The sequence below is a fragment of the Botryllus schlosseri genome, chromosome 15 (assembly GCF_051294905.1).
Source record: "Botryllus schlosseri isolate E-star chromosome 15, Bs_hap1, whole genome shotgun sequence".
NCBI lineage: Eukaryota > Metazoa > Chordata > Ascidiacea > Stolidobranchia > Styelidae > Botryllus > Botryllus schlosseri.
Genome location: NC_137250.1, coordinates 6,759,598 through 6,778,479, shown reverse-complemented (window position 1 = coordinate 6,778,479; position 18,882 = coordinate 6,759,598). Strand labels below are relative to the sequence as shown.

Sequence of the window (18,882 nt, the reverse complement as noted above, 5' to 3'; positions counted from 1 at the left end):
GTTTATGTCATATTCGTGGTAGCCGATATCAGTGCGCAACGTATTTCATGAACGAATTAATTCACTGTCATTTAACTGACCAACTGACCATAGACGCTCTAATAGGAATTAGGGCCGTGGGCGTTTTATAAAATTTGACTGCTCAAGTCCCATTTACGTCGAACGTGTGTGAAAATAACCATTCAATTAAAATTTTTGACATGATTTTATTAAATATTGAAAATATTATAATGATACCTCGCGAACATACATGATTACATATAGTCTTAAATACACAAAAAATCATGCATATTTGATTGACATAAATTTACGTGGAATTTGAAAGTGATAACTTGCGAAAAGACTGTCTTGAATATGCATTAAACCGCGCATAGTTGACTGAGCAGGGTATTGCTATAGTGTATATTAGGAGAATCGTTTAGTAGTACTGCAAGCTGAAAATACGTCGTAAAATGCGGAGACTGTGAAACGCTCTACCACAGCGACGAAGTCCTCGCTAACAAATATAGTCTTGAATAGTATATTCATATTGAAATGAACCCGAATATTTTCGGCTCACACTCGTCAGGGGTAATCGTCAGCAACTAGATGAGAATTGGAAAGAACATTGTATATCAACAATCGTATCACAAAATATGACGTCACCAGCATGAAATTTCGAATGAGAGAGCGTTCAATTTTTAGGTGGTACACGAACTCCTTTTGTTGACAGAGTTTTGGTGGGTGTATTTTGATAAAAGTCGACTCCAAGGCATAAATGGAATTGTGAACGGCCCCGGCCAACGATTCGTTCTGTACCTCCAAAACAAGCTCTTCAAATATAGTCATGAATACACAGTAAACCATAGTTTGTTATGTTCGTGCATTTTACGTTGGTATCGTTTGTCTCATTTGTCTAGGATTAGTAATTACTGCCAATCATTATTTCCTCGTGTGTCGTGCTTCGTATTTATACCTTGTGTTCTGTTGTATCGTGGTCTTTCATTTAACTGCACTCTGGATCGTGTCGCTGCCGTAAAGTTATACTGCTGATAATATACTGATTTCTTATTGCAACCTCGTCGCATTGAGTTATTGTTCAAACAAGATCAAGAACATAACAATTGGTGTCAGAAGTCGGATTCATAGTTATTTCTGCGACGAATATACAGCATGGATTCAGGTATACGGAAGCTTCTGGAGAAGCAGCAGGAAATGATGGAGGAACAACGCGCACAGCATGACGAAGCAATGGCGAAAGTGATGGCTGGGTTGGAACAACAAAAAACCCAACACAAAGAAGACATGAAGCAACAAAATGCTCAGCACAAAGAAGAAATGGCGCAATTAACGCAGAGATTGAATCCCGGTGCATCAACATCTGAAGCTACCGCTCCCAAGTTTGATTCGTTCGTAAAATCAAAGGAGAAATGGGACCAGTATCTGCAACGATTCAACCATCACCTAGCAATTTACGGCATTTCCAACATGGAGAAAAAGAGAGCGTGTCTACTGTCATGGGTCGGACCTGAAACGTACTCGCTCTTACGTAATTTGTTTGGTGCTGCTGATGTCAGTGCGCAAACCTTCGACGCGTTGACTGAGAAGTTGTCTACACACTTCAAGGACTCAATTCATGTGCAAGCTGCCAGGTACGAATTTTACAATTGCAAAATGCAGCCGGGACAATCGTACGCCAATTGGGTCGCAACTCTACGCGGAATCTCCAAGGATTGCAACTTCTCATGCTCAAGAGAAGGCTGTGATCAAAGCTACGTTGATGAGCTACTGCGCGATCTCATCATTAAAGAAACGCCGCACGCGGATGTGAGACGGCATTGTCTTGTCTAACACAAACCAATCCATCCCTTGACGACGTTCTCAAAGTAGCCGCAAAACACGTGAGAACGCTGGAAACTGATAGGGTTATCCAGGGCGAGAGTAGCGGTAAAGACACTTCCATCGTCAACAAAATGACGGGAAATTATCAGAAGGGGAGAAAACCTTCCAAATCCAACCCAAGGCAACTACCCGGAAAGACTGAAATCCTGCAGCCGCTGTTTCATCGATCACCAGAGAAAAGACTGTCAATATCGACATGCAGTATGTCAGAAATGTGGTCGTAAAGGTCATATCAAACCTGTGTGCATGTCTACCAAACCTAGTATCACGCAACAGGTCACATCCGTCAATTTCTGCTCAGTTCCACTCCTCTCCTTCGACGTCGATCAACTATATCGACGCGTAGGAAACCAGCTCTGGATCAACTCCAGCATCAACGGCATTCCGTTGCCGACACAGTGGGACACTGGTGCACCCTCCGCCATGGTGGGATTGACTGGGTACAAATACCATTGCTCTTTCGTAGCGTACGGCGACAAGCCATTGGAAGTGAAAGGTATTTGCGCTGTAACCGTGCAGGTGGGTTCTGAAGTTCGAGTTGGCTTAAAATTGGTGGTTCTCGACGAACACCGTGGGCAAAACATTTTTGGTCTCGATTGGAGCGATGCTTTCTCCATGACCGCTAAGGGAACGTCTGCTTTCGATGCAATTTCCTCGCAGATGGTCAAATCGCAATCATGTAATTCTATTAAGATTTGTGATTCGAACGACAAATTGGCATCTTTTCAGTCCAAATTTCCCTCCGTTTTCTCTAATGTATTAGGACGTTGCACCAAGACAAAGGTGACAATTCACTTGAAACCTAATGCCAAGCCCGTATTTAACAAGCCACGTCCTTTGCCTTTCGCAAGCCAAATCGCTGTTCAAACCGAATTGGATGGATTAGTCAATCAAGGTATTCTCGAACCAATCAATTACAGTGACTGGGCAGCACCAATCGTTGCCGTCACTAAATCCAATGGATCAGTACGCATTTGTGGTGACTTCAAAGCATTGAATCAACAAATTCAGATGGATCAACATCCCCTGCCCTCTTTAGATGAAATTCTTCACAAGTGACAGGGTGGTTGTATTTTCACGAAAATTGATCTTGCCGATGCTTATTTTCAGCTAGAATTAGATGATGATGCGAAGAATTTGTGTGTCATCAACACACAATTCGGTCTATTCCGTTATCGACGCATGTGTTTCGGAGTCACATCTAGTCCCGCAAATTTTCAACGTATTGATGCCATGATCGCCGGCTTACCCGGTGTTGCTAGTTTTATCGATGACATAATCGTTACTGGCACTGATGAACGCGATCATTTTCGCAACCTATCGCTACTCTTTGAGCGCCTCACCGAATACGGTTTCACCGTCAACTTCGCTAAATGTGAATTTTTCAAAGGTAGTGTCGAGTATCTTGGTCACATAATCGACAAGGACGGCAAACGCCCGTCTAAACAATCTGTTGAAGCAATCAAACAGTTGCCTAAACCTCAGGATGTTCGCCAGCTACAGGCATTCCTGGGCAAAGTCAATTATTATCGCGCGTTTATTCCTAATTTCACGAATAAAGCCGCTGCCTTGTACCGTCTTCTTCAAAAAGACTCGGAATTCATTTGGAATACGGACTGTGACGCAGCTTTTCGCATTATCAAAAACGACATAATCGACGCTGCGCAGTTAGCTCATTATGATGTAAACATTAAACAAGCATCTCATTTTGTCAACGGATGCTTCTTAATTCGGAATCGGCACTGTCCTCTCAATCGAGCACAATGGCGAAGAGAGACCGATCGCGCACGCATCGAAAACGCTTTCAGATTCGCAAAAAATCCTACTCTCGAATAGAGAAGGAAGCTCTGTCAATCATTTACAGAGTCACTAAATTTCGTCAATTCTTGTATGGTAGAAAATTTACGCTCATAACGGACCACAAACCGCTTTTAGCTATTTTCTCGCCAGACAAGAAAATTCCCGTGATTACAGCGCAACGCTTACAGCGATGGGCACTAACGCTTATGGCTTACCAATACGATATTCGCTATAAACCGACTAATCAGCACGGAAACGCCGACGGTTTATCTCGCCTACCAAAGGGTCCAGACCCCGAGTTTGACGAACTGGAAATTCGTGAAAACGTGGAGATCGTTCACGCTATTAATATGGCATTCGATGGCTTACCGTTAACTCGCAATGAAATTCGCGACGCGACGCTGAAGGACAAAACCATGAAACTAGTAAAATTATCTGTCACTCATGGTAATTGGAATCCAAAGACGCACATTGATGATTTTTCTTGGTTTACGACTCGCAAACGTTCGCGTTCTCTGCACGAAGACATAGTCATGCTCAATATTGATGGTTTTCAGCGCGTAGTAATTCCGCAGTCACTTCGCTCACGAGCCTTATCATTGTTGCACGAAGGACATTGGGGTATCGCGAAAATGAAGCAGATGGCTCGACGTTACATCGCATGGCCTTCCATTAATCGCGACATTGAAAATCTCGTGAAGGGTTGCGACGCTTGCCGCAAAGTAATGAAAGCGCCTGATCGTCAGTATCGCGAATGGCATAAAACGTCTGAAAGTTTTAAACGAATTCACTTGGATTTCGCAGGTCCAATAAACAATAAAATGTTTCTTGTCATCGTCGATGCGCATTCGAAATATCCTTTCGTTAAAGTAATGAATGTCGGTTCTACCACAACCTTGTGTGTGGTCAACGCTTTGAGGGAAGTCTTCTCTATCGAAGGCTTGCCCATAACAATTGTCACGGATGGCGGGCCGCAATTCACATCGAATGAATTCGATACGTTTTGTTCTAACTTGGCAATCATCCATATCGTATCACCGTCTTTTCACCCTGCCTCGAACGGGGAAGCAGAGCGTTTCGTCCAGACTCTAAAAGCTGGATTGATAAAAAATTGCGACGGGGAAAAGATCTCAACTTCGCGCTCCAAACACTTCTCGCTACGTACCGCACCCGGGCATAGACTGGAAAACGCCTGCCGAGATTTTACATGGTCGGCAGCCGTGAAATCTGTTAAGTTTGTGCTCTCCCTTCGATAAATCGAAACCCGTTACGCCTAGACAATCAGTCACTCATTTCGAGATTGGTTCCTCGGTTTACGCTCGTAGTTACCGATGGGGACCAAAGTGGGTTGCTGGAGTGGTAACGGAAATACTGGGACGTGTTGTGTACATATTAAAAACAGATCATGGGTATTGGAGAAGGCACAAAAACCAACTCCAACCACGCTTGATTTCAGCTGGCAATAATACAGCCACACAGGAAGTTGCTCAGCCTCAGCAACCACAAGTTGAGCAACCATTGGTCAGGAATAGGGCACAACGTCCTGTAGCTAGTCCTGCTCGAACGTCGGGCAGACGTTATCCGGTTAGAATAAGGAAGCAAACTGATTTCTATCGGCCAACGTAAAGTATCTTGTACCCTTCAACTTACAGGGGAGGATGTTATGTTCGTGCATTTTACGTTGGTATCGTTTGTCTCATTTGTCTAGGATTAGTAATTACTGCCAATCATTATTTCCTCGTATGTCGTGCTTCGTATTTATACCTTGTGTTCTGTTGTATCGTGGTCTTTCATTTAACTGCACTCTGGATCGTGTCGCTGCCGTAAAGTTATACTGCTGATAATATACTTACTGATTTCTTATTGCAACCTCGTCGCACTGAGTTATTGTTCAAACAAGATCAAGAACATAGCATAGTTGATGACCGCGCATAGTTCAACGCTTATGAGTGTATGTACGTAAGTTTTAATGGGCACAACACAGTGAAGCTGCTTATCACCTTTTCAGGCCTTGTGCCCCACGACACGAATTTTATAATGTCCATAGGTCTTTTCTTTTTGTATTCTTGAGAACGTATTTTTCAATCTCTCTCGCAGTCATTCTTGCAGTTACATTACTTGCAGTCTCTGAGACCAGACTTCAGAGTGACCCAATTAGTAACATAAATATTGATGGCTATTCTTTTATTCATAGCCCAACCAAATCCAAGGCTGGTGGAGTGGGTTTGTATATACATGATGACATAACTTACCAAGAGAATCATGAATTTGAAATAAAAGGCTGTCAATGTGAACAGCTATGGATTGAAATTTCTGGTATACCATCCTTCCCAGACTCCATTATTGTTGGATCAATCTATAGACACCCAAGGGATAATGTTTCCAATTTCATGGAACAATTTTCCTCGACCTTAGAGTTATTGAACAGTAAAGATAAAAAATTCATTATCACCGGTGACTTCAACATCAACCTATTAGATGCATCACCCATGGTCCGAGAATATCTAGACATGATATCAAGTCACGGCACTGCTCAAATTATAACCCATCCGACAAGAGTCACAAGAACATCTAAAACACTCTTGGATCATACCTATACAAATATTGCTGATCAATCAATATCCCCTTTTGTTGTGGAATGTAACTTGAGTGATCACTATCCAATATTATGTCAATTTGGATCTCGTCTTAAACGCGTGAGACCAAAGTACATGCGCAGAAATCTGCACAAAATTGACCTGACCTCCTTCTACTATGACCTTGACTGCCTGGCAGATAAAACCGATGCTGTGATCCTCCATGATAACAACTTTAATGAAACATTTGATTACTTCATGAAAGAAATCTCTTGTATTGTAAACAAACATGCACCTTTAAAAACTGTATCAAAGCGTCAACAAAGATTATCAAATAAACTTTGGTTATCTCTTGGCATACTGGTATCTATTAAGCACAGAAACAGACTCTACAGATCACTGAAAAATAAATGGTCAGAATCTAGACAATTGCAATTCAAAAAATATGCCAACTTACTCTCTCAAATCAAAACGAAAGCAAAGGAACTATATTTTAAGAAACACTTTTCTAAACATCAAAATAATCCACGTGAAACATGGAGATCCGTAAATCGTATTATCAACAGAAAATCCAACTCTCAGGCACCTAACAAAATAAAAGATTTTGTTTCTGATCAAATGGTCTCTGATCAGTCCCGGATGACTGAGATCTTTAATAGTTTCTTTTCTACCATCGGCACAAAACTCTCGGAATGTTGCTCGAATGAAGATGTCGATCACCATCATATTTTTGGAAAACGCCCAAGTTCATCATTCTATCTTCAACCAACGTCACCAAATGAAGTCATAAGTGTTCTATCTACACTGAAAAACAATAAAGCTCAAGGTCACGATCAACTACCTGTCATTATTGTCAAACACATAGGCATTCACCTAGCAGATACCATCGCTAAATTATTCAATTTCTCATTTTCTTCAGGGATATTTCCTGATTACTTGAAGATTGCACGTGTGATACCTGTATTTAAATGTGGGGACAAAACCAACGCAAGCAACTATCGACCCATTTCGATATTGTCACCGTTTGCCACTCTGCTTGAGAAAATATTATTTGAGAGACTTAACAGTTATCTCAATAAAATGAATCTCTTAAACTCAAATCAATATGGTTTTAGAAATAACCACACAACCTCTCAAGCTATATTACAGGTTACCTCAAGGATATATGAGCTCATTGACTCTAAAAATGTTGCCACTGGTGTGTTTTTAGATCTGAAAAAGGCATTCGACTGTGTCAATCATTCCAAACTAGTTGATAAACTTGAATTCTATGGTATACGTGGACTTGCAAAAATGTATTTCGAATCTTACTTAAATAATAGGAAACAATTTGTTCATATTGGAACAACGCGTTCACAATTACTACCCATACAGACTGGTGTACCTCAGGGATCAGTTTTCGGGCCCCTGCTGTTCATAATTTACATCAATGATATTGGTCATTTATTTGACAATGACATCACACTGTTTGCTGATGACACCAGCCTAGTTATACCCGGTAAAAATTTATCTGATGCATTTGACAACATTAACACTAAGCTATCGACAGTGTCAAAATGGATGGCATCTAACCAACTTCAGCTCAATGCCTCCAAAACCAAAACCCTCATGTTTCATACACAAGTCCAGCGCAGTGGAATTATAGTAAATAACGCACATCTTGATACACATAAAACTGTTAGATATCTTGGCATTATCATTGATGATAAACTTGGATGGTCTGATCATATCAACAATATAAAAACTAAAATCTCGCGTGGTGTCGGGGCTCTCTATCGCCTTAAAAATTTAATTCCTCATCAAACTCTCAGATCAGTCTACTATGCCTTAATTCACTGCTATCTTATTTATGGGATCCTAGTTTGGGGACCTGCTGCGAAAAAACATCTGCAGAAATTGCAAGTCTTGCAAAACCGAGCCATACGAATTCTCTGTCGGAAATCTAGATATGAGAATTGTAATAGCATGTATCGTAGCGTTGGAATATTGAAAGTGGAAGACGTTTTCAAATTTGAGGTAATGAAATTCATGCATAGTTATCATCAGGATGAACTGCCACTATATTTTGATAATCTGTTCAAAATACCTTCAGATACCGACCAACATCATACCAGATTTTCTTCTAACTTGTCTCTGTCTGTGCAACACCACTCTACCAGTCTAGTACAAAATTCAATCAGTTTTATTGGTGTCAATGTTTGGAATAAGCTGCCACCTAATCTCCGCAATTTAGGCTCTTGTGCTTTTAAAAAACAATGTTTTCATTCTCCTATCTCTAACTACCGCTAAATTGTATTTGTGTTGTATTACAAATTGGTCCGTGATACTGTGTCTTATTTTTCCTATCGTTCGTTGGATTATTTTAATTTAATTTTATTTTATTTTATATTTTTTCATTAGTTATCGACTGTGAAAATTGCTCCTGTCCCGGGTGGCTCGGCTCTGAAGACTATGTCATATCGAGCCTCCCGTCTACCTTGCATGTCGCATTTCACTGTTACATTTTTTGTAGTGTTATGTTGATATGTAATGTATACGAATAAAGATTCTCTCTCTCTCTCTCTCTCTCTCGCATAGGCATTTCGGCGTCGGCCATTACCACGCCACGATGCACGAAGAGTAGACATATGAAGTTCCGGTGAATATGGGACTCCGAGAAGTTCGTCAAAAAGATCGTCAGCGAGAAATCCTTAGCCTAAGAGGATTGCCCTTATGTTGAGCGTAAACTTCGATGTATATAAGTCTAATTGTGATTAATATGTCCCAACAGGACAAATAACATCCATCACAAAAAAATATTTGCCAGTGACGAAAAACCAATTTTGAATCGTATGCTAACTTTGATTTAATAGGTTTATGCGTTTCAATATCTTTTGACTATATAGCTCACTCAGCGCTACTGGTAAATCGGATTACGTGTGCTGAGAGGATAAAAAGTTTTTAGTGACATATATATGCATTATGCAATTATAACGTATTTAATTCATGCATTATAGAAAAATTTGGCTCCTAGGGCGACCAGGCCACATAAACTTTGCTGACCATCGAAATCACGCGACGGGGTTATTGGGGGCGAAGCCCACACGAGTTTAGTTTATCACGCTATGGGAGACCAAGATAATCATTTGTTTAGAGGGGCTGACGAAGTGCTGTTACGGCCCTCCCTCTGATCCATTGTTTTTATTACAGTCCTTACAATATGAGATGGGGGGCGCTGGAGCACGATAATTTTTGAAAGGGGGCGCTGGAGGAAAAAAGGTTAAGAACCACTGCTATACAGTTACTTCCGTGAATATGACGTCACAATCGTAATAATCATCCGGGAGATTACATTTGTTTTCAATCCCATTATATACGTGTCTGCCGGTATACCAATGGCAAGTGACGCTCAAGTAGCGGCTGTTATATACGGGTTGCCTATATTCAATCTATCCGAGAACGACAATACTGCTGACCAAATACAGCCCGAAGCAGACGGACAGAGATTTGATAATGGCACATCCGACAACAGCGCATTGGATGACGCCATAACTTCCGTCTTGGATCAATCCGGAATCTCGCTTGCTGGAGGATATTTGGCTCTGGATCGCGATGTGCCTGAGCTACCGAACACCTACAGCGGAAAGATTATTACCGGATTCACGGTTTTCGACATACTTCTCATGTTTATCATACTTGTGTTCTTGGCCATTGTGGAGGACAGGAGAATTTCGAAGGAGGTAATAGACGTTATACGTAAACTTCGTTTCTGCTGGTACACGGGTCGCTTACTTTTAACACCTAGATGTAGGTGGCCACTTTTGATTTCGCTGGATTGACGTTCGAGACTCCTCAAAATGACTAATAACGCTTCAAACGGGTGCAGTTTTCGAAAATATATTCAGTTACCGAAATGCAGGGGCTTTTTCGGTCGGTTGTCGACGTCTAACTTTAAACCTACCATAACCCTAAATCCTAGCTCGATACACGAATACATACATGCCACGGGCCAAGTGCCGAATTCACCAAGTGCCGTCTACCACACTTCACGCTCGTATCATTGCCGAATTTATTGATACAATATATATGAATCAATTTCATAGTAATAATAATAGTTATTACATTTCCGATGCCGAATTCACCGGCAAAGTCTTACTTTGTTTTTAACTGATAACGATATGGATAAAATAAAACACGTATGGTCGCCATCCTTTACGCCGGGGGTGTCAAACATACGGCCCGCCTGATGATTTCATCTGGCCCGCGAAGCAAGTTCGAGTAGACTGAAAAATGCGTGCGCATTTCTAACATACGTTGGGATTTTTACTAAGAAGTACTTCAATTAAATAATCCCTCAAGGCAGGAAATGTAGAGTATGTTCGTAGGTCACTTTATACAACCACTAGACCAGTGGTTCTCAACCTGGGGGCGTGAAAGCATCTGAAGGGGAGCGCGAAGAAGGACTCAACAGAAAAAAAATTCGCGCTCTGCGCGATTTACCTCCAATTCACGCGTTTTTCTCTATTGAATTCTCTTAACAGTCATAACCTTCCATGCCATCAAACAATCTGTTGGGGTTGCTAGCATCTCGGTTAGATTTTGTGATATGACGATAAGCGGCGCGCGAAATTTTTCACTCATAAAGGGGGGCGTGTCTAAAAAAAGGTTGAGAACCGCTGCACTAGACTGTGGAGTTGCGGTTTCTAGTCACCACTTATAGGAATGGGTCGCTGACATTGAAACCCAATTACGAGAACGCAATAAATTGCATATTGAGATCATAGCTTTGACAAATTGATCAAAAACGAGTTATTCACAGAAGCGAAAACGCCAATGCGAAACCCATATATATGTGCAGGTTACATAGAGAATATAATAGTTACACAGAAAAATTGAATTATCTGTGGTCGCACTACTGCTTCACTTCTGATTTACCCGAATCGCGATATAATAATAATGGAGCTAATTCCAACGTTCGCATTTACAGCTAAAACCTTTGTATCCTTTACAACGCATACGCAGGGTCGACGCCATTATACGACTCAAAAAAGGCAGTATAGAAATATGCCAACTTGTATCATCGTTAGAGCCACTGTTCTATCGGTTTATAACTGTGTTAGCCGCCCAATATATCGCATCATTGTCAATTTCATTGTTTGTGAATAAAGGTGTTGCTAGAATTAAACCCCTATGATCCGTAATATAATGTAATATATACTATTGTGGAGGCTAAGTATTCAAATGAAAAACAAGAACATTGATTTTGAGGTGATATTTTGGAATCATTTGACTGGTGCGGCCTGCGAGCTATCTGAAGGTTTGACTCCGGCCCGCGACGTCATTTGAGTTTGACACCCCTGATTTACGCGAACGATATTGCTACAATGGTGCTCGTCTAATATGTGGCCCGAAATAATTAAACATTTCGATATGTACTACTTCTGATTTCATCGTTGAAATCAACCATTTACAGAAACAACCCATATTCATACCGAAGAGACCCGTGCGGGGATTTCGAAAATACGCGGTAATTCTGGAGACCGGCCACAGCCCCGCAGGCGGTACCACATCCGGCGTGTTTATAAGGCTGTGCGGAAGGCTTACAAAGAGCCCGGCTTTCTCGCTATCCTGGACTAACGATGTCGCGAGACAGTTGTTTTGGAGTCAAAACAAAGATACGTTCATCCTGTCGGTTCCGCATTATCTTGGATACATCGATTCCGTGGAGCTGCTGACCGATTCCGTTGGGCTATGTCCACCATGGTAAATATAACCCACATTTCCAAGAATTGTAGGATATATATCCCTGTTAGTGGATTAAAATAAGACTTGAGCACAGAGGTGGTCTGGACAGTAACGAAGTACTTGTATTTTATAGTAGCACTCAAGTATATTTTCTTACTTATTGCAGTACTAGCTCAGTAGGTTGCATTTTTGCCTACTCCCACCTGTACGGAATCTGCAACGTAGACAGTATAGTTTGCATCGCATTTATCAGCGAAATTTTCACAAGAACTCGTCAACTGTCTCATGTAATACGGTAACTGGATATATTGTCGAACATTGTACGCATTTAAAGTGTCATTATAGTCAGTATGCGTTAGTCCGCCAGATGAACCCCGCAATTTCGCATCCACCGCAGAGTAATCACTGTGTGCGAACCCCCGACCAAATCTGCTTTTTGAAAGTATTCACTTGACCTGTTTTCAGACTTTCCGTTTTCTAATTCCACTCGAAGTAGCATCGATATGTCTTTGGAATTTCCACTTCTACTTGCGAATGAATACAACTTGACGGCGTTACGTGTACTTCAGCAGCAACGCCGAGTACTTTGAAAGCCTCTGAACATAGTTACATAGTACATTGCTGTACGCAAATTGTTAAACGATATGCCAATAAATCCACTGATGCGGCATCAGGAAATTGGTGGTTAAGTAGCGGTCGGACTTGTACAAACTATTGGATTTTCAAAATTCGTAGCTAGAACAAGAACTGCTCAATTTTCAATACACGAAACTAGAAGAACAAGATTCTAGAACTAAACTCACTTTTCTAAATCATCAACTAGGATTAATAGTAGTCAAAAACAGTATATCTGACTAGACTGGTAGTTTGTAAGGCATTCTTGACTTGAGAGTTTTTGACATCCTCATGACCTGCTTAGATATGATGACACCAGTCCAATATACCCAGTTACCCACCCCTCGATAGTAATGAACATGCCAACGCGATCCTTACAGGCTTCTAAAGAGCATCCGAGTAATGTCTCTGGATAACCACAAGTGCTGGAAAAGTAATGCGAATGTCTGGCTGCGCGGCGACCGAAAGCCGTATTCCTTTCGAACGGGTATCATCGCAGGGCTGAGCACGAGGGAATACGTGCGGAATATCTTCCTTCAAAACCACTCGTGGACTATGATGTGGAGAAGGTATCCATGAGGCTTACAAAAATCCCGTGAAGTTGTGCTATATGTAGCGCATACTATTATATCTACTATTATATGTACTAAATTAGGCTTTTAGATGTACAAAACTTGAATATTGCAACAAATAACATGTTCACGTTCAGTTCATATTGCCAAATTTATTTCACTTGAGGCCTTTCGACTAACTCGCATCAGGAGTGATCGTAAGTAAATTCGGTTAACCAAATTCGGAATACAGACTGTCAATGTTACGTCACTAGAACAAAATTCTTTCTATATTTCGAATTTGATTAACCGTATTTACTGACGTTTGCTCCTAATGAAAGTAAGTCGAAAAGCTTCGAGTGTAATAAATTTATCATTATGAACATATTGTTTGTTGCTATACTTTCGAAATACAAATAAAGTAATTTTCAAACAGGATCTATTACGGAAACCTCATATGATAATTTCACCCATAAAAGTGATACAAACCAATCGAAAAGTTCTTTTCACTTTTTGAAATCTAAAGGGTAATGATAAGTAGTTTTGCGTCAAATACTGAGGTAAGAAAACAAAACCACGAAAGTAAGTAGTACAAGTACGCAAAACGTACTTGAGTATTCAAAAAAAGTAGAAGTACTTCGTCACTGACTCTGATGTCATCTGAAACGACGTCACTGGCATGAACGTTAGTGTAATCGAGGCCAACATACCGATGAAGTCATATGCGGTATTATGATTGTCGATATACGATGTTCTTTCCAATTCTCTACTAGTTACCGACGATTACCCCTGACGAGTGTCAACCGAAAATATTTGGATTGATTTCAATATGAATATACTATTCAATTGAATGCCGAAGTTCTGTACCTCGAATAGTGTCTGTCATATTTTGCTTGGGCCTACCGATGTTTATTATTATTGCGCACAGAAAGCTGGGCTCTACCTTCACTTGCGTGCAACGATGTTCCTTGCTTTGGACTTCCATTACTTTGGGCATGTTCGCGTCGAACTACCTCGTGTACAGATGGCCTTACGGAGAAGAGGAACAAATCGACGCTGACACCGGACTCCGGGTGCCTATAGAAAAAATTCTGCGTGGTGACGACGCAGTCTCCGCAGGCGTACTCGGGGCTTTAATCGGGGCGTTATTGGGAATGGTGTTACGAATCCTGATCAAGCTAATGACACCGACAAGAAAATGGTCCAGGGTTGACGAGAAAAGCGATTTCACCCATCTGATGAGTCCCGAAGATCTGGTATTTGTCGAGGGCGCAGTGGTGACAGCGAGCAAGCCGCGGTACCAGGGCCCGAAAATTCCGCCTTTTCCGCCTTGCGTGGACAGCGACGTGTTGAAGATTTTGGACAGTTTGACTCCGAAACAAATCGAGACTGTCAAGCAGATCGTGAACTCGGATAAATATAATTTGGAAGGTGAGGATGTCGAGAGATGCACTTACGCAGAGGTCAGCGATGGTCAGTAACAAAATACTTCTGCTTTTTAGTGCTTTCTGACGTAGGGTTACCGTATGCTGTCCTCTATTAATTGGATTGTTCCTCTTTTTTCAAAAAATCCAAAGCGTCCTCGGAAGACGACCAAATGTCCTCTTTATTCGGAATTTGTTCTCTTTCTCTAGAAAAAGTGTTAAAAGACTTGCAAGAATTGGACACTGACGTACTGAACGGCACGGGTTGGCTGAAAAATAAACGCCTGACGGCTATTTCGAGAGCAAGATCGGATAAATGACCTATTTTAGTCAAACCAAGTATTATAGGGAGAAACGGGGGATTTGGTAGTGGAGTCGGAAAAATGACCTTTTTTATAGTCAAGCCAATACTCGTTTTCCAGGCCTTTCCTTTTCTGCTTCGGAATTTGTTATGCTAGTCAAGATCTTTTGTCATGTCTTGGGAATAGCTGCTTGTAATGGTATTTGAGGAAAATTCTATGGCGTTACTTGCACTTGTAGGTGAGTATAGCAACATCGACTACTTTAAACCACCTCTGCTTACGCGTTATGTAGTTTCTTGCATAAAATATCCAATGTCATTAAGGACGTGTTCTAAATGGTAAGCTTCTCTACTGCAATATCAATATAAATAACATCACACACACAGAATAGTTGTATTACCGCTGTATTTGTATGAAGAATATGGAAAAGATAACATAGATTTCTAGTTAAATTTAAAAACAAGTATATCTGTAGATTGTGGGCAAATTCGGGTTAGAGATGAAATTTGTTTAGTCTAAATGCATGCTACTTAATGAATTCGAGAAACTATGTGGTGTGACCTTGCACTAATATACAATCCGAGCAGTTTCAGGATTTGGATTTTAACTTGGATTCAAAACTGCATAAAATACGCTCATTTCGGAAATATGGGCTACTTTGTAGTGTATCTAACCTGAAAAGTTTCTGTAGCAATCATTCAATAAGTCGGACGTATTGCTACCGCAGCTGAAATCACTGTTACTTATAGTAACTGTACAGTACAATCCTGTTTACCTATAGTCACACTCATTGGAGTAGTTATAACTAGGGCTGGGCATAATGATTCGAGTACTCGAATCTGAATTGAGTATTAATTTTAATGATTCGAGTCGAGTAGTGAAGGACGATTTTTTCGAGTACTGAAATTATACGCTCCTCGCGACTGAAAGTTAATTTATCACCGATAATTATAGTTTCGATACTAATTTTCATTGTTGGAGCCTTGAAACCTTGCTTGGCCGTATCGTAGCATACGAAACATATAGTACAGAGCTAGGAACGTTACTGGAAATAGCATATTGCTGAAGTCATATCTTCCCACAACATTGTCAGCAAGTGCAATGAAATCGGTATGGTCGAAAAAACACCAAAGTATCTTTTATGTGCTGGATAACAGGCATTATATTCTTTGTGGAAGAATAAAAGGTACATATTTGAACTTTGAAATTTTACATTCTGTTATGACGTCATAATGAGTGATACTCGATTACTCGACTCGAAGCATATTACGTGATTCAGAATCGAATCACTCAGGTACTCGATTTTGCCCAGCCCTAGTCATAACTTTGGCGTAACGGCGTAGATTTTGTCACCGAAGTCTTGTAAGAATCTTCAAGTGATTATCACAGCCTGTTTCTACACGACTTGTTTTGGATGTCAGATTCTCCGCCAGATGGCGTCCCAGAGCATTCGAAGGACACCCGTACTTCATCCGATAGGAAGTCGAGATTGGGAGATGTGGTTTCACGAGCTACTAAATCATCGAAAGGTAGAAAAGATGACAAAAGTTCGCCGTGGAAAAGGGCGAAAGACCGAAGCAATGCATACAGAGGAGCGGACACAAGTTCCCAGAGCTCAGCTAATAGAGGTAGGCTACAGTTGGCAGGCTCATATTGGCGAAATACAAATTATGATAAAGTTCTCAATGCCCAATCTTTGTGACAGGATTGAAATACCCCAATCCCCGCGCTGCAGTAGAAGATATAACCACAGACGACAATTCCGACGTAGAAAGCATACGTCCAACAAAGTATATTAGCGCAAGGGATTCAAAACTTTCAGACGCAAACAACAACGATAAAGTACCGCCGATATCCGCACGATTCTCCGACACTACCATAGCGTCCACTGCGACTAATAAACTCGATTACGATTCGCTGTCTGAAGGCGAATCCGACGTTGAGGCGGTCACGAAACGCCTAAAAGCAGCCTACGAAGTCAATGAAAAACGACGCCCACAAAATGTCTACGACACAGCCCCGTGGTGGGACGATCGTCACAAGGTATCTGAGATTAGCGGATTTTAGATCCATATCAAAGTTCAAATACACCTTCAAAACAATCGTAAACCCGTATACGATCCAAATCCCAGAGTTATTGGACTACTATAAATTTTTCAGCTTTTTTAGGCTTACTGAATTCGCAAAAAAAAAAACATGGAAAAAGAACCAGGGTGTGTTTCCACCAAGTCACTGCTCAAAATAATCAGTGTCTTAAACATAAAAGATGTGCGGAAACTATAAATTGTCGAGTTCATGTATCAGTAACAGTGTGGTCACTGCCCCGATAGCTTCAATAACTTCTTTGCCTCGGTATCAAAAGTGTATAAGTACACGTCACACGCGCGTTCACGTCGTCCAATTACCATATGGTAGACAAAATAGATCATCGCACTCTATGCCGGACCTGATTTGTTGGACAGTATCTCGCCGGCTATGTGACAGTCATCAAGCATGTCCATGTCCACATTTAAGTCGAAATACAAACAATTTCTACCGAATCAACGCTGGTTAGCCTCTAGTTTACATGACCATGACCTGACATATCTATCTCGCCTTCTGACACATGCCCTCTTTTTGTCACCTGTCCAGTTGTCCTTTTATATTATCTTTTTTTACTTTTCCTTCAGTGCGCAATCTTTGTATGCCTTTTTTACATCGCCTAGGATTTCTAATGCTACTCCAAGTCGTTTTGACACCTTCCTATCTTTCATTGTATCGCAGTCTTGCGGTGTATTGAAATGATGAAATTGTTAGCAATAAATTGAATTGAATTACTTGTCCAGATCTGCCAAATCCGTTTTTTACCTAAATCTAAATCCATGCACATCTCTGCAAGGTATACGTGTCAGCACCGGACGCTGGAGACTATCACCATCGCGCTGTCAACGAACGCTACGAACGCACTTCGGCGACGGAAACAGGTTGTTGTCGAGTTCGGGTTGAGTCTACATTCGGCGAAGACGCTGTCCTCAATTATCTCGAAATCGAAAATGAACTCCCGCCAGGTGGCGTAAGAGGTACATTCAACGTTGTCGCGATAATCGTTAGCGGCCTAGCGTTCGCAACCTCGGTTGCAGTACCTCCGTTTATTGTTTACCAGAGACTCCCTTTGCCCGATCCTTACGCGCTGTATTACTTGTATTCCGTTATTCTGTGCCTTGTGTTCCATGCTTTCGTATTTTGTACTGCCGACGCTGCGTTTTGTACGCTTCTGGCTACTGTGGCGAGACGGCGTAGAGTCGCGAAGGCTCAGAAGGAAGCTAAGCTGGCCGCGATGTTACGTAATAAAAAGTAAATACAGACAACAGACATTCATGAGTTTGTGGTATTATTGGCGAGACAAGTCAAAATATTTCCATCTGGGAGGGTGTTTGATAAAATTACGATATTACAAGATAAGAGAATACCCACTGACAGTTCACGGCGGAGGTCGATTGATTGTCATGGAATTTTTCTATTTGGGTAGAGGTGGGAATTGAGCAGATGTGGTCAAAAAAGCCGGCGGTACTACTCAAGTACACTCAATCACAAGTATAAGTAACAGTTTCCCAGAAATCTAAAACCATAAATAGTAATCTCATGAATTGAGTGCGTAATAGTTTCCAGGGCGTTTCTGTAAAAATTAGTAAACGGTCGAGCATCGCTACCTATTCTGCCTCACATCACCTTCAATCCCGAAACGATTATCATATTCTGAGCTACTTTACGCGACCCAAGTCGTCGAAACCTATCAAGCTCTTCGCGAGAGATCGACAATTAATTCACGGTTGCCACGCGGAACGGAATTGGCGGCGATTCGGTTTAGTAAGATTACGTTACGCTGAATTCTTGATAGGCGATCCATCTCCATTGAATCGCGATAACAGCTTTCACAAAGAATAGCGGGGCCATTCAAAGTGACGCGATGGGTCACAGATTCGCAAACGACAAAGTACTTCTTCCGCCCCTAGCGCAATAACAAGTTTCG

At 41.3% G+C, this 18,882-nt stretch overlaps 1 protein-coding gene and 1 long non-coding RNA gene across 3 annotated transcripts; one reads left to right on the top strand and one right to left on the bottom strand.

Annotated features, from left to right (window-relative positions):
• The first annotated feature begins 9,452 nt into the window (after positions 1-9,452).
• Positions 9,453-18,230, top strand: LOC145457978 (uncharacterized). 2 transcript variants are annotated; one of them, XM_080336264.1, is made up of 7 exons: positions 9,453-9,976; positions 11,710-11,999; positions 12,977-13,165; positions 14,076-14,578; positions 16,295-16,501; positions 16,696-16,916; positions 17,752-18,230. In XM_080336264.1, the coding sequence occupies exons 1-7, from the start codon at positions 9,632-9,634 to the stop codon at positions 18,208-18,210; spliced, it is 2,214 nt and encodes a 737-aa protein (XP_080192390.1). In that variant the 5' UTR covers positions 9,453-9,631; the 3' UTR covers positions 18,211-18,230. The 2 variants fall into 2 exon arrangements, with proteins under 2 accessions (XP_080192390.1, XP_080192389.1); XM_080336263.1 differs by having other exon boundaries at positions 9,568-9,976; positions 16,579-16,916.
• On the bottom strand, positions 12,213-17,860 carry LOC145457981 (uncharacterized). The gene is made up of 3 exons (XR_013921037.1): positions 17,721-17,860; positions 14,091-14,777; positions 12,213-13,177 (listed from the first exon to the last, which is right to left on the bottom strand). It is a non-coding gene; the product is annotated as an uncharacterized LOC145457981 (long non-coding RNA).
• Positions 18,231-18,882: the final 652 nt, after the last annotated feature.

What these genes read in the sequence shown, in the direction of transcription:
- LOC145457978 (XM_080336263.1), top strand. Translation starts at nt 9,632, where the DNA reads ATGGCAAGTGACGCTCAAGTAGCGGCTGTTATATACGGGTTGCCTATA. An exon ending in GGATAAATATAATTTGGAAG is followed by an intron (nt 14,579 to 16,294) that starts GTGAGGATGTCG and finishes TTTGGATGTCAG; the next exon opens with ATTCTCCGCCAGATGGCGTC. An exon ending in CCAGAGCTCAGCTAATAGAG is followed by an intron (nt 16,502 to 16,578) that starts GTAGGCTACAGT and finishes TCTTTGTGACAG; the next exon opens with GATTGAAATACCCCAATCCC.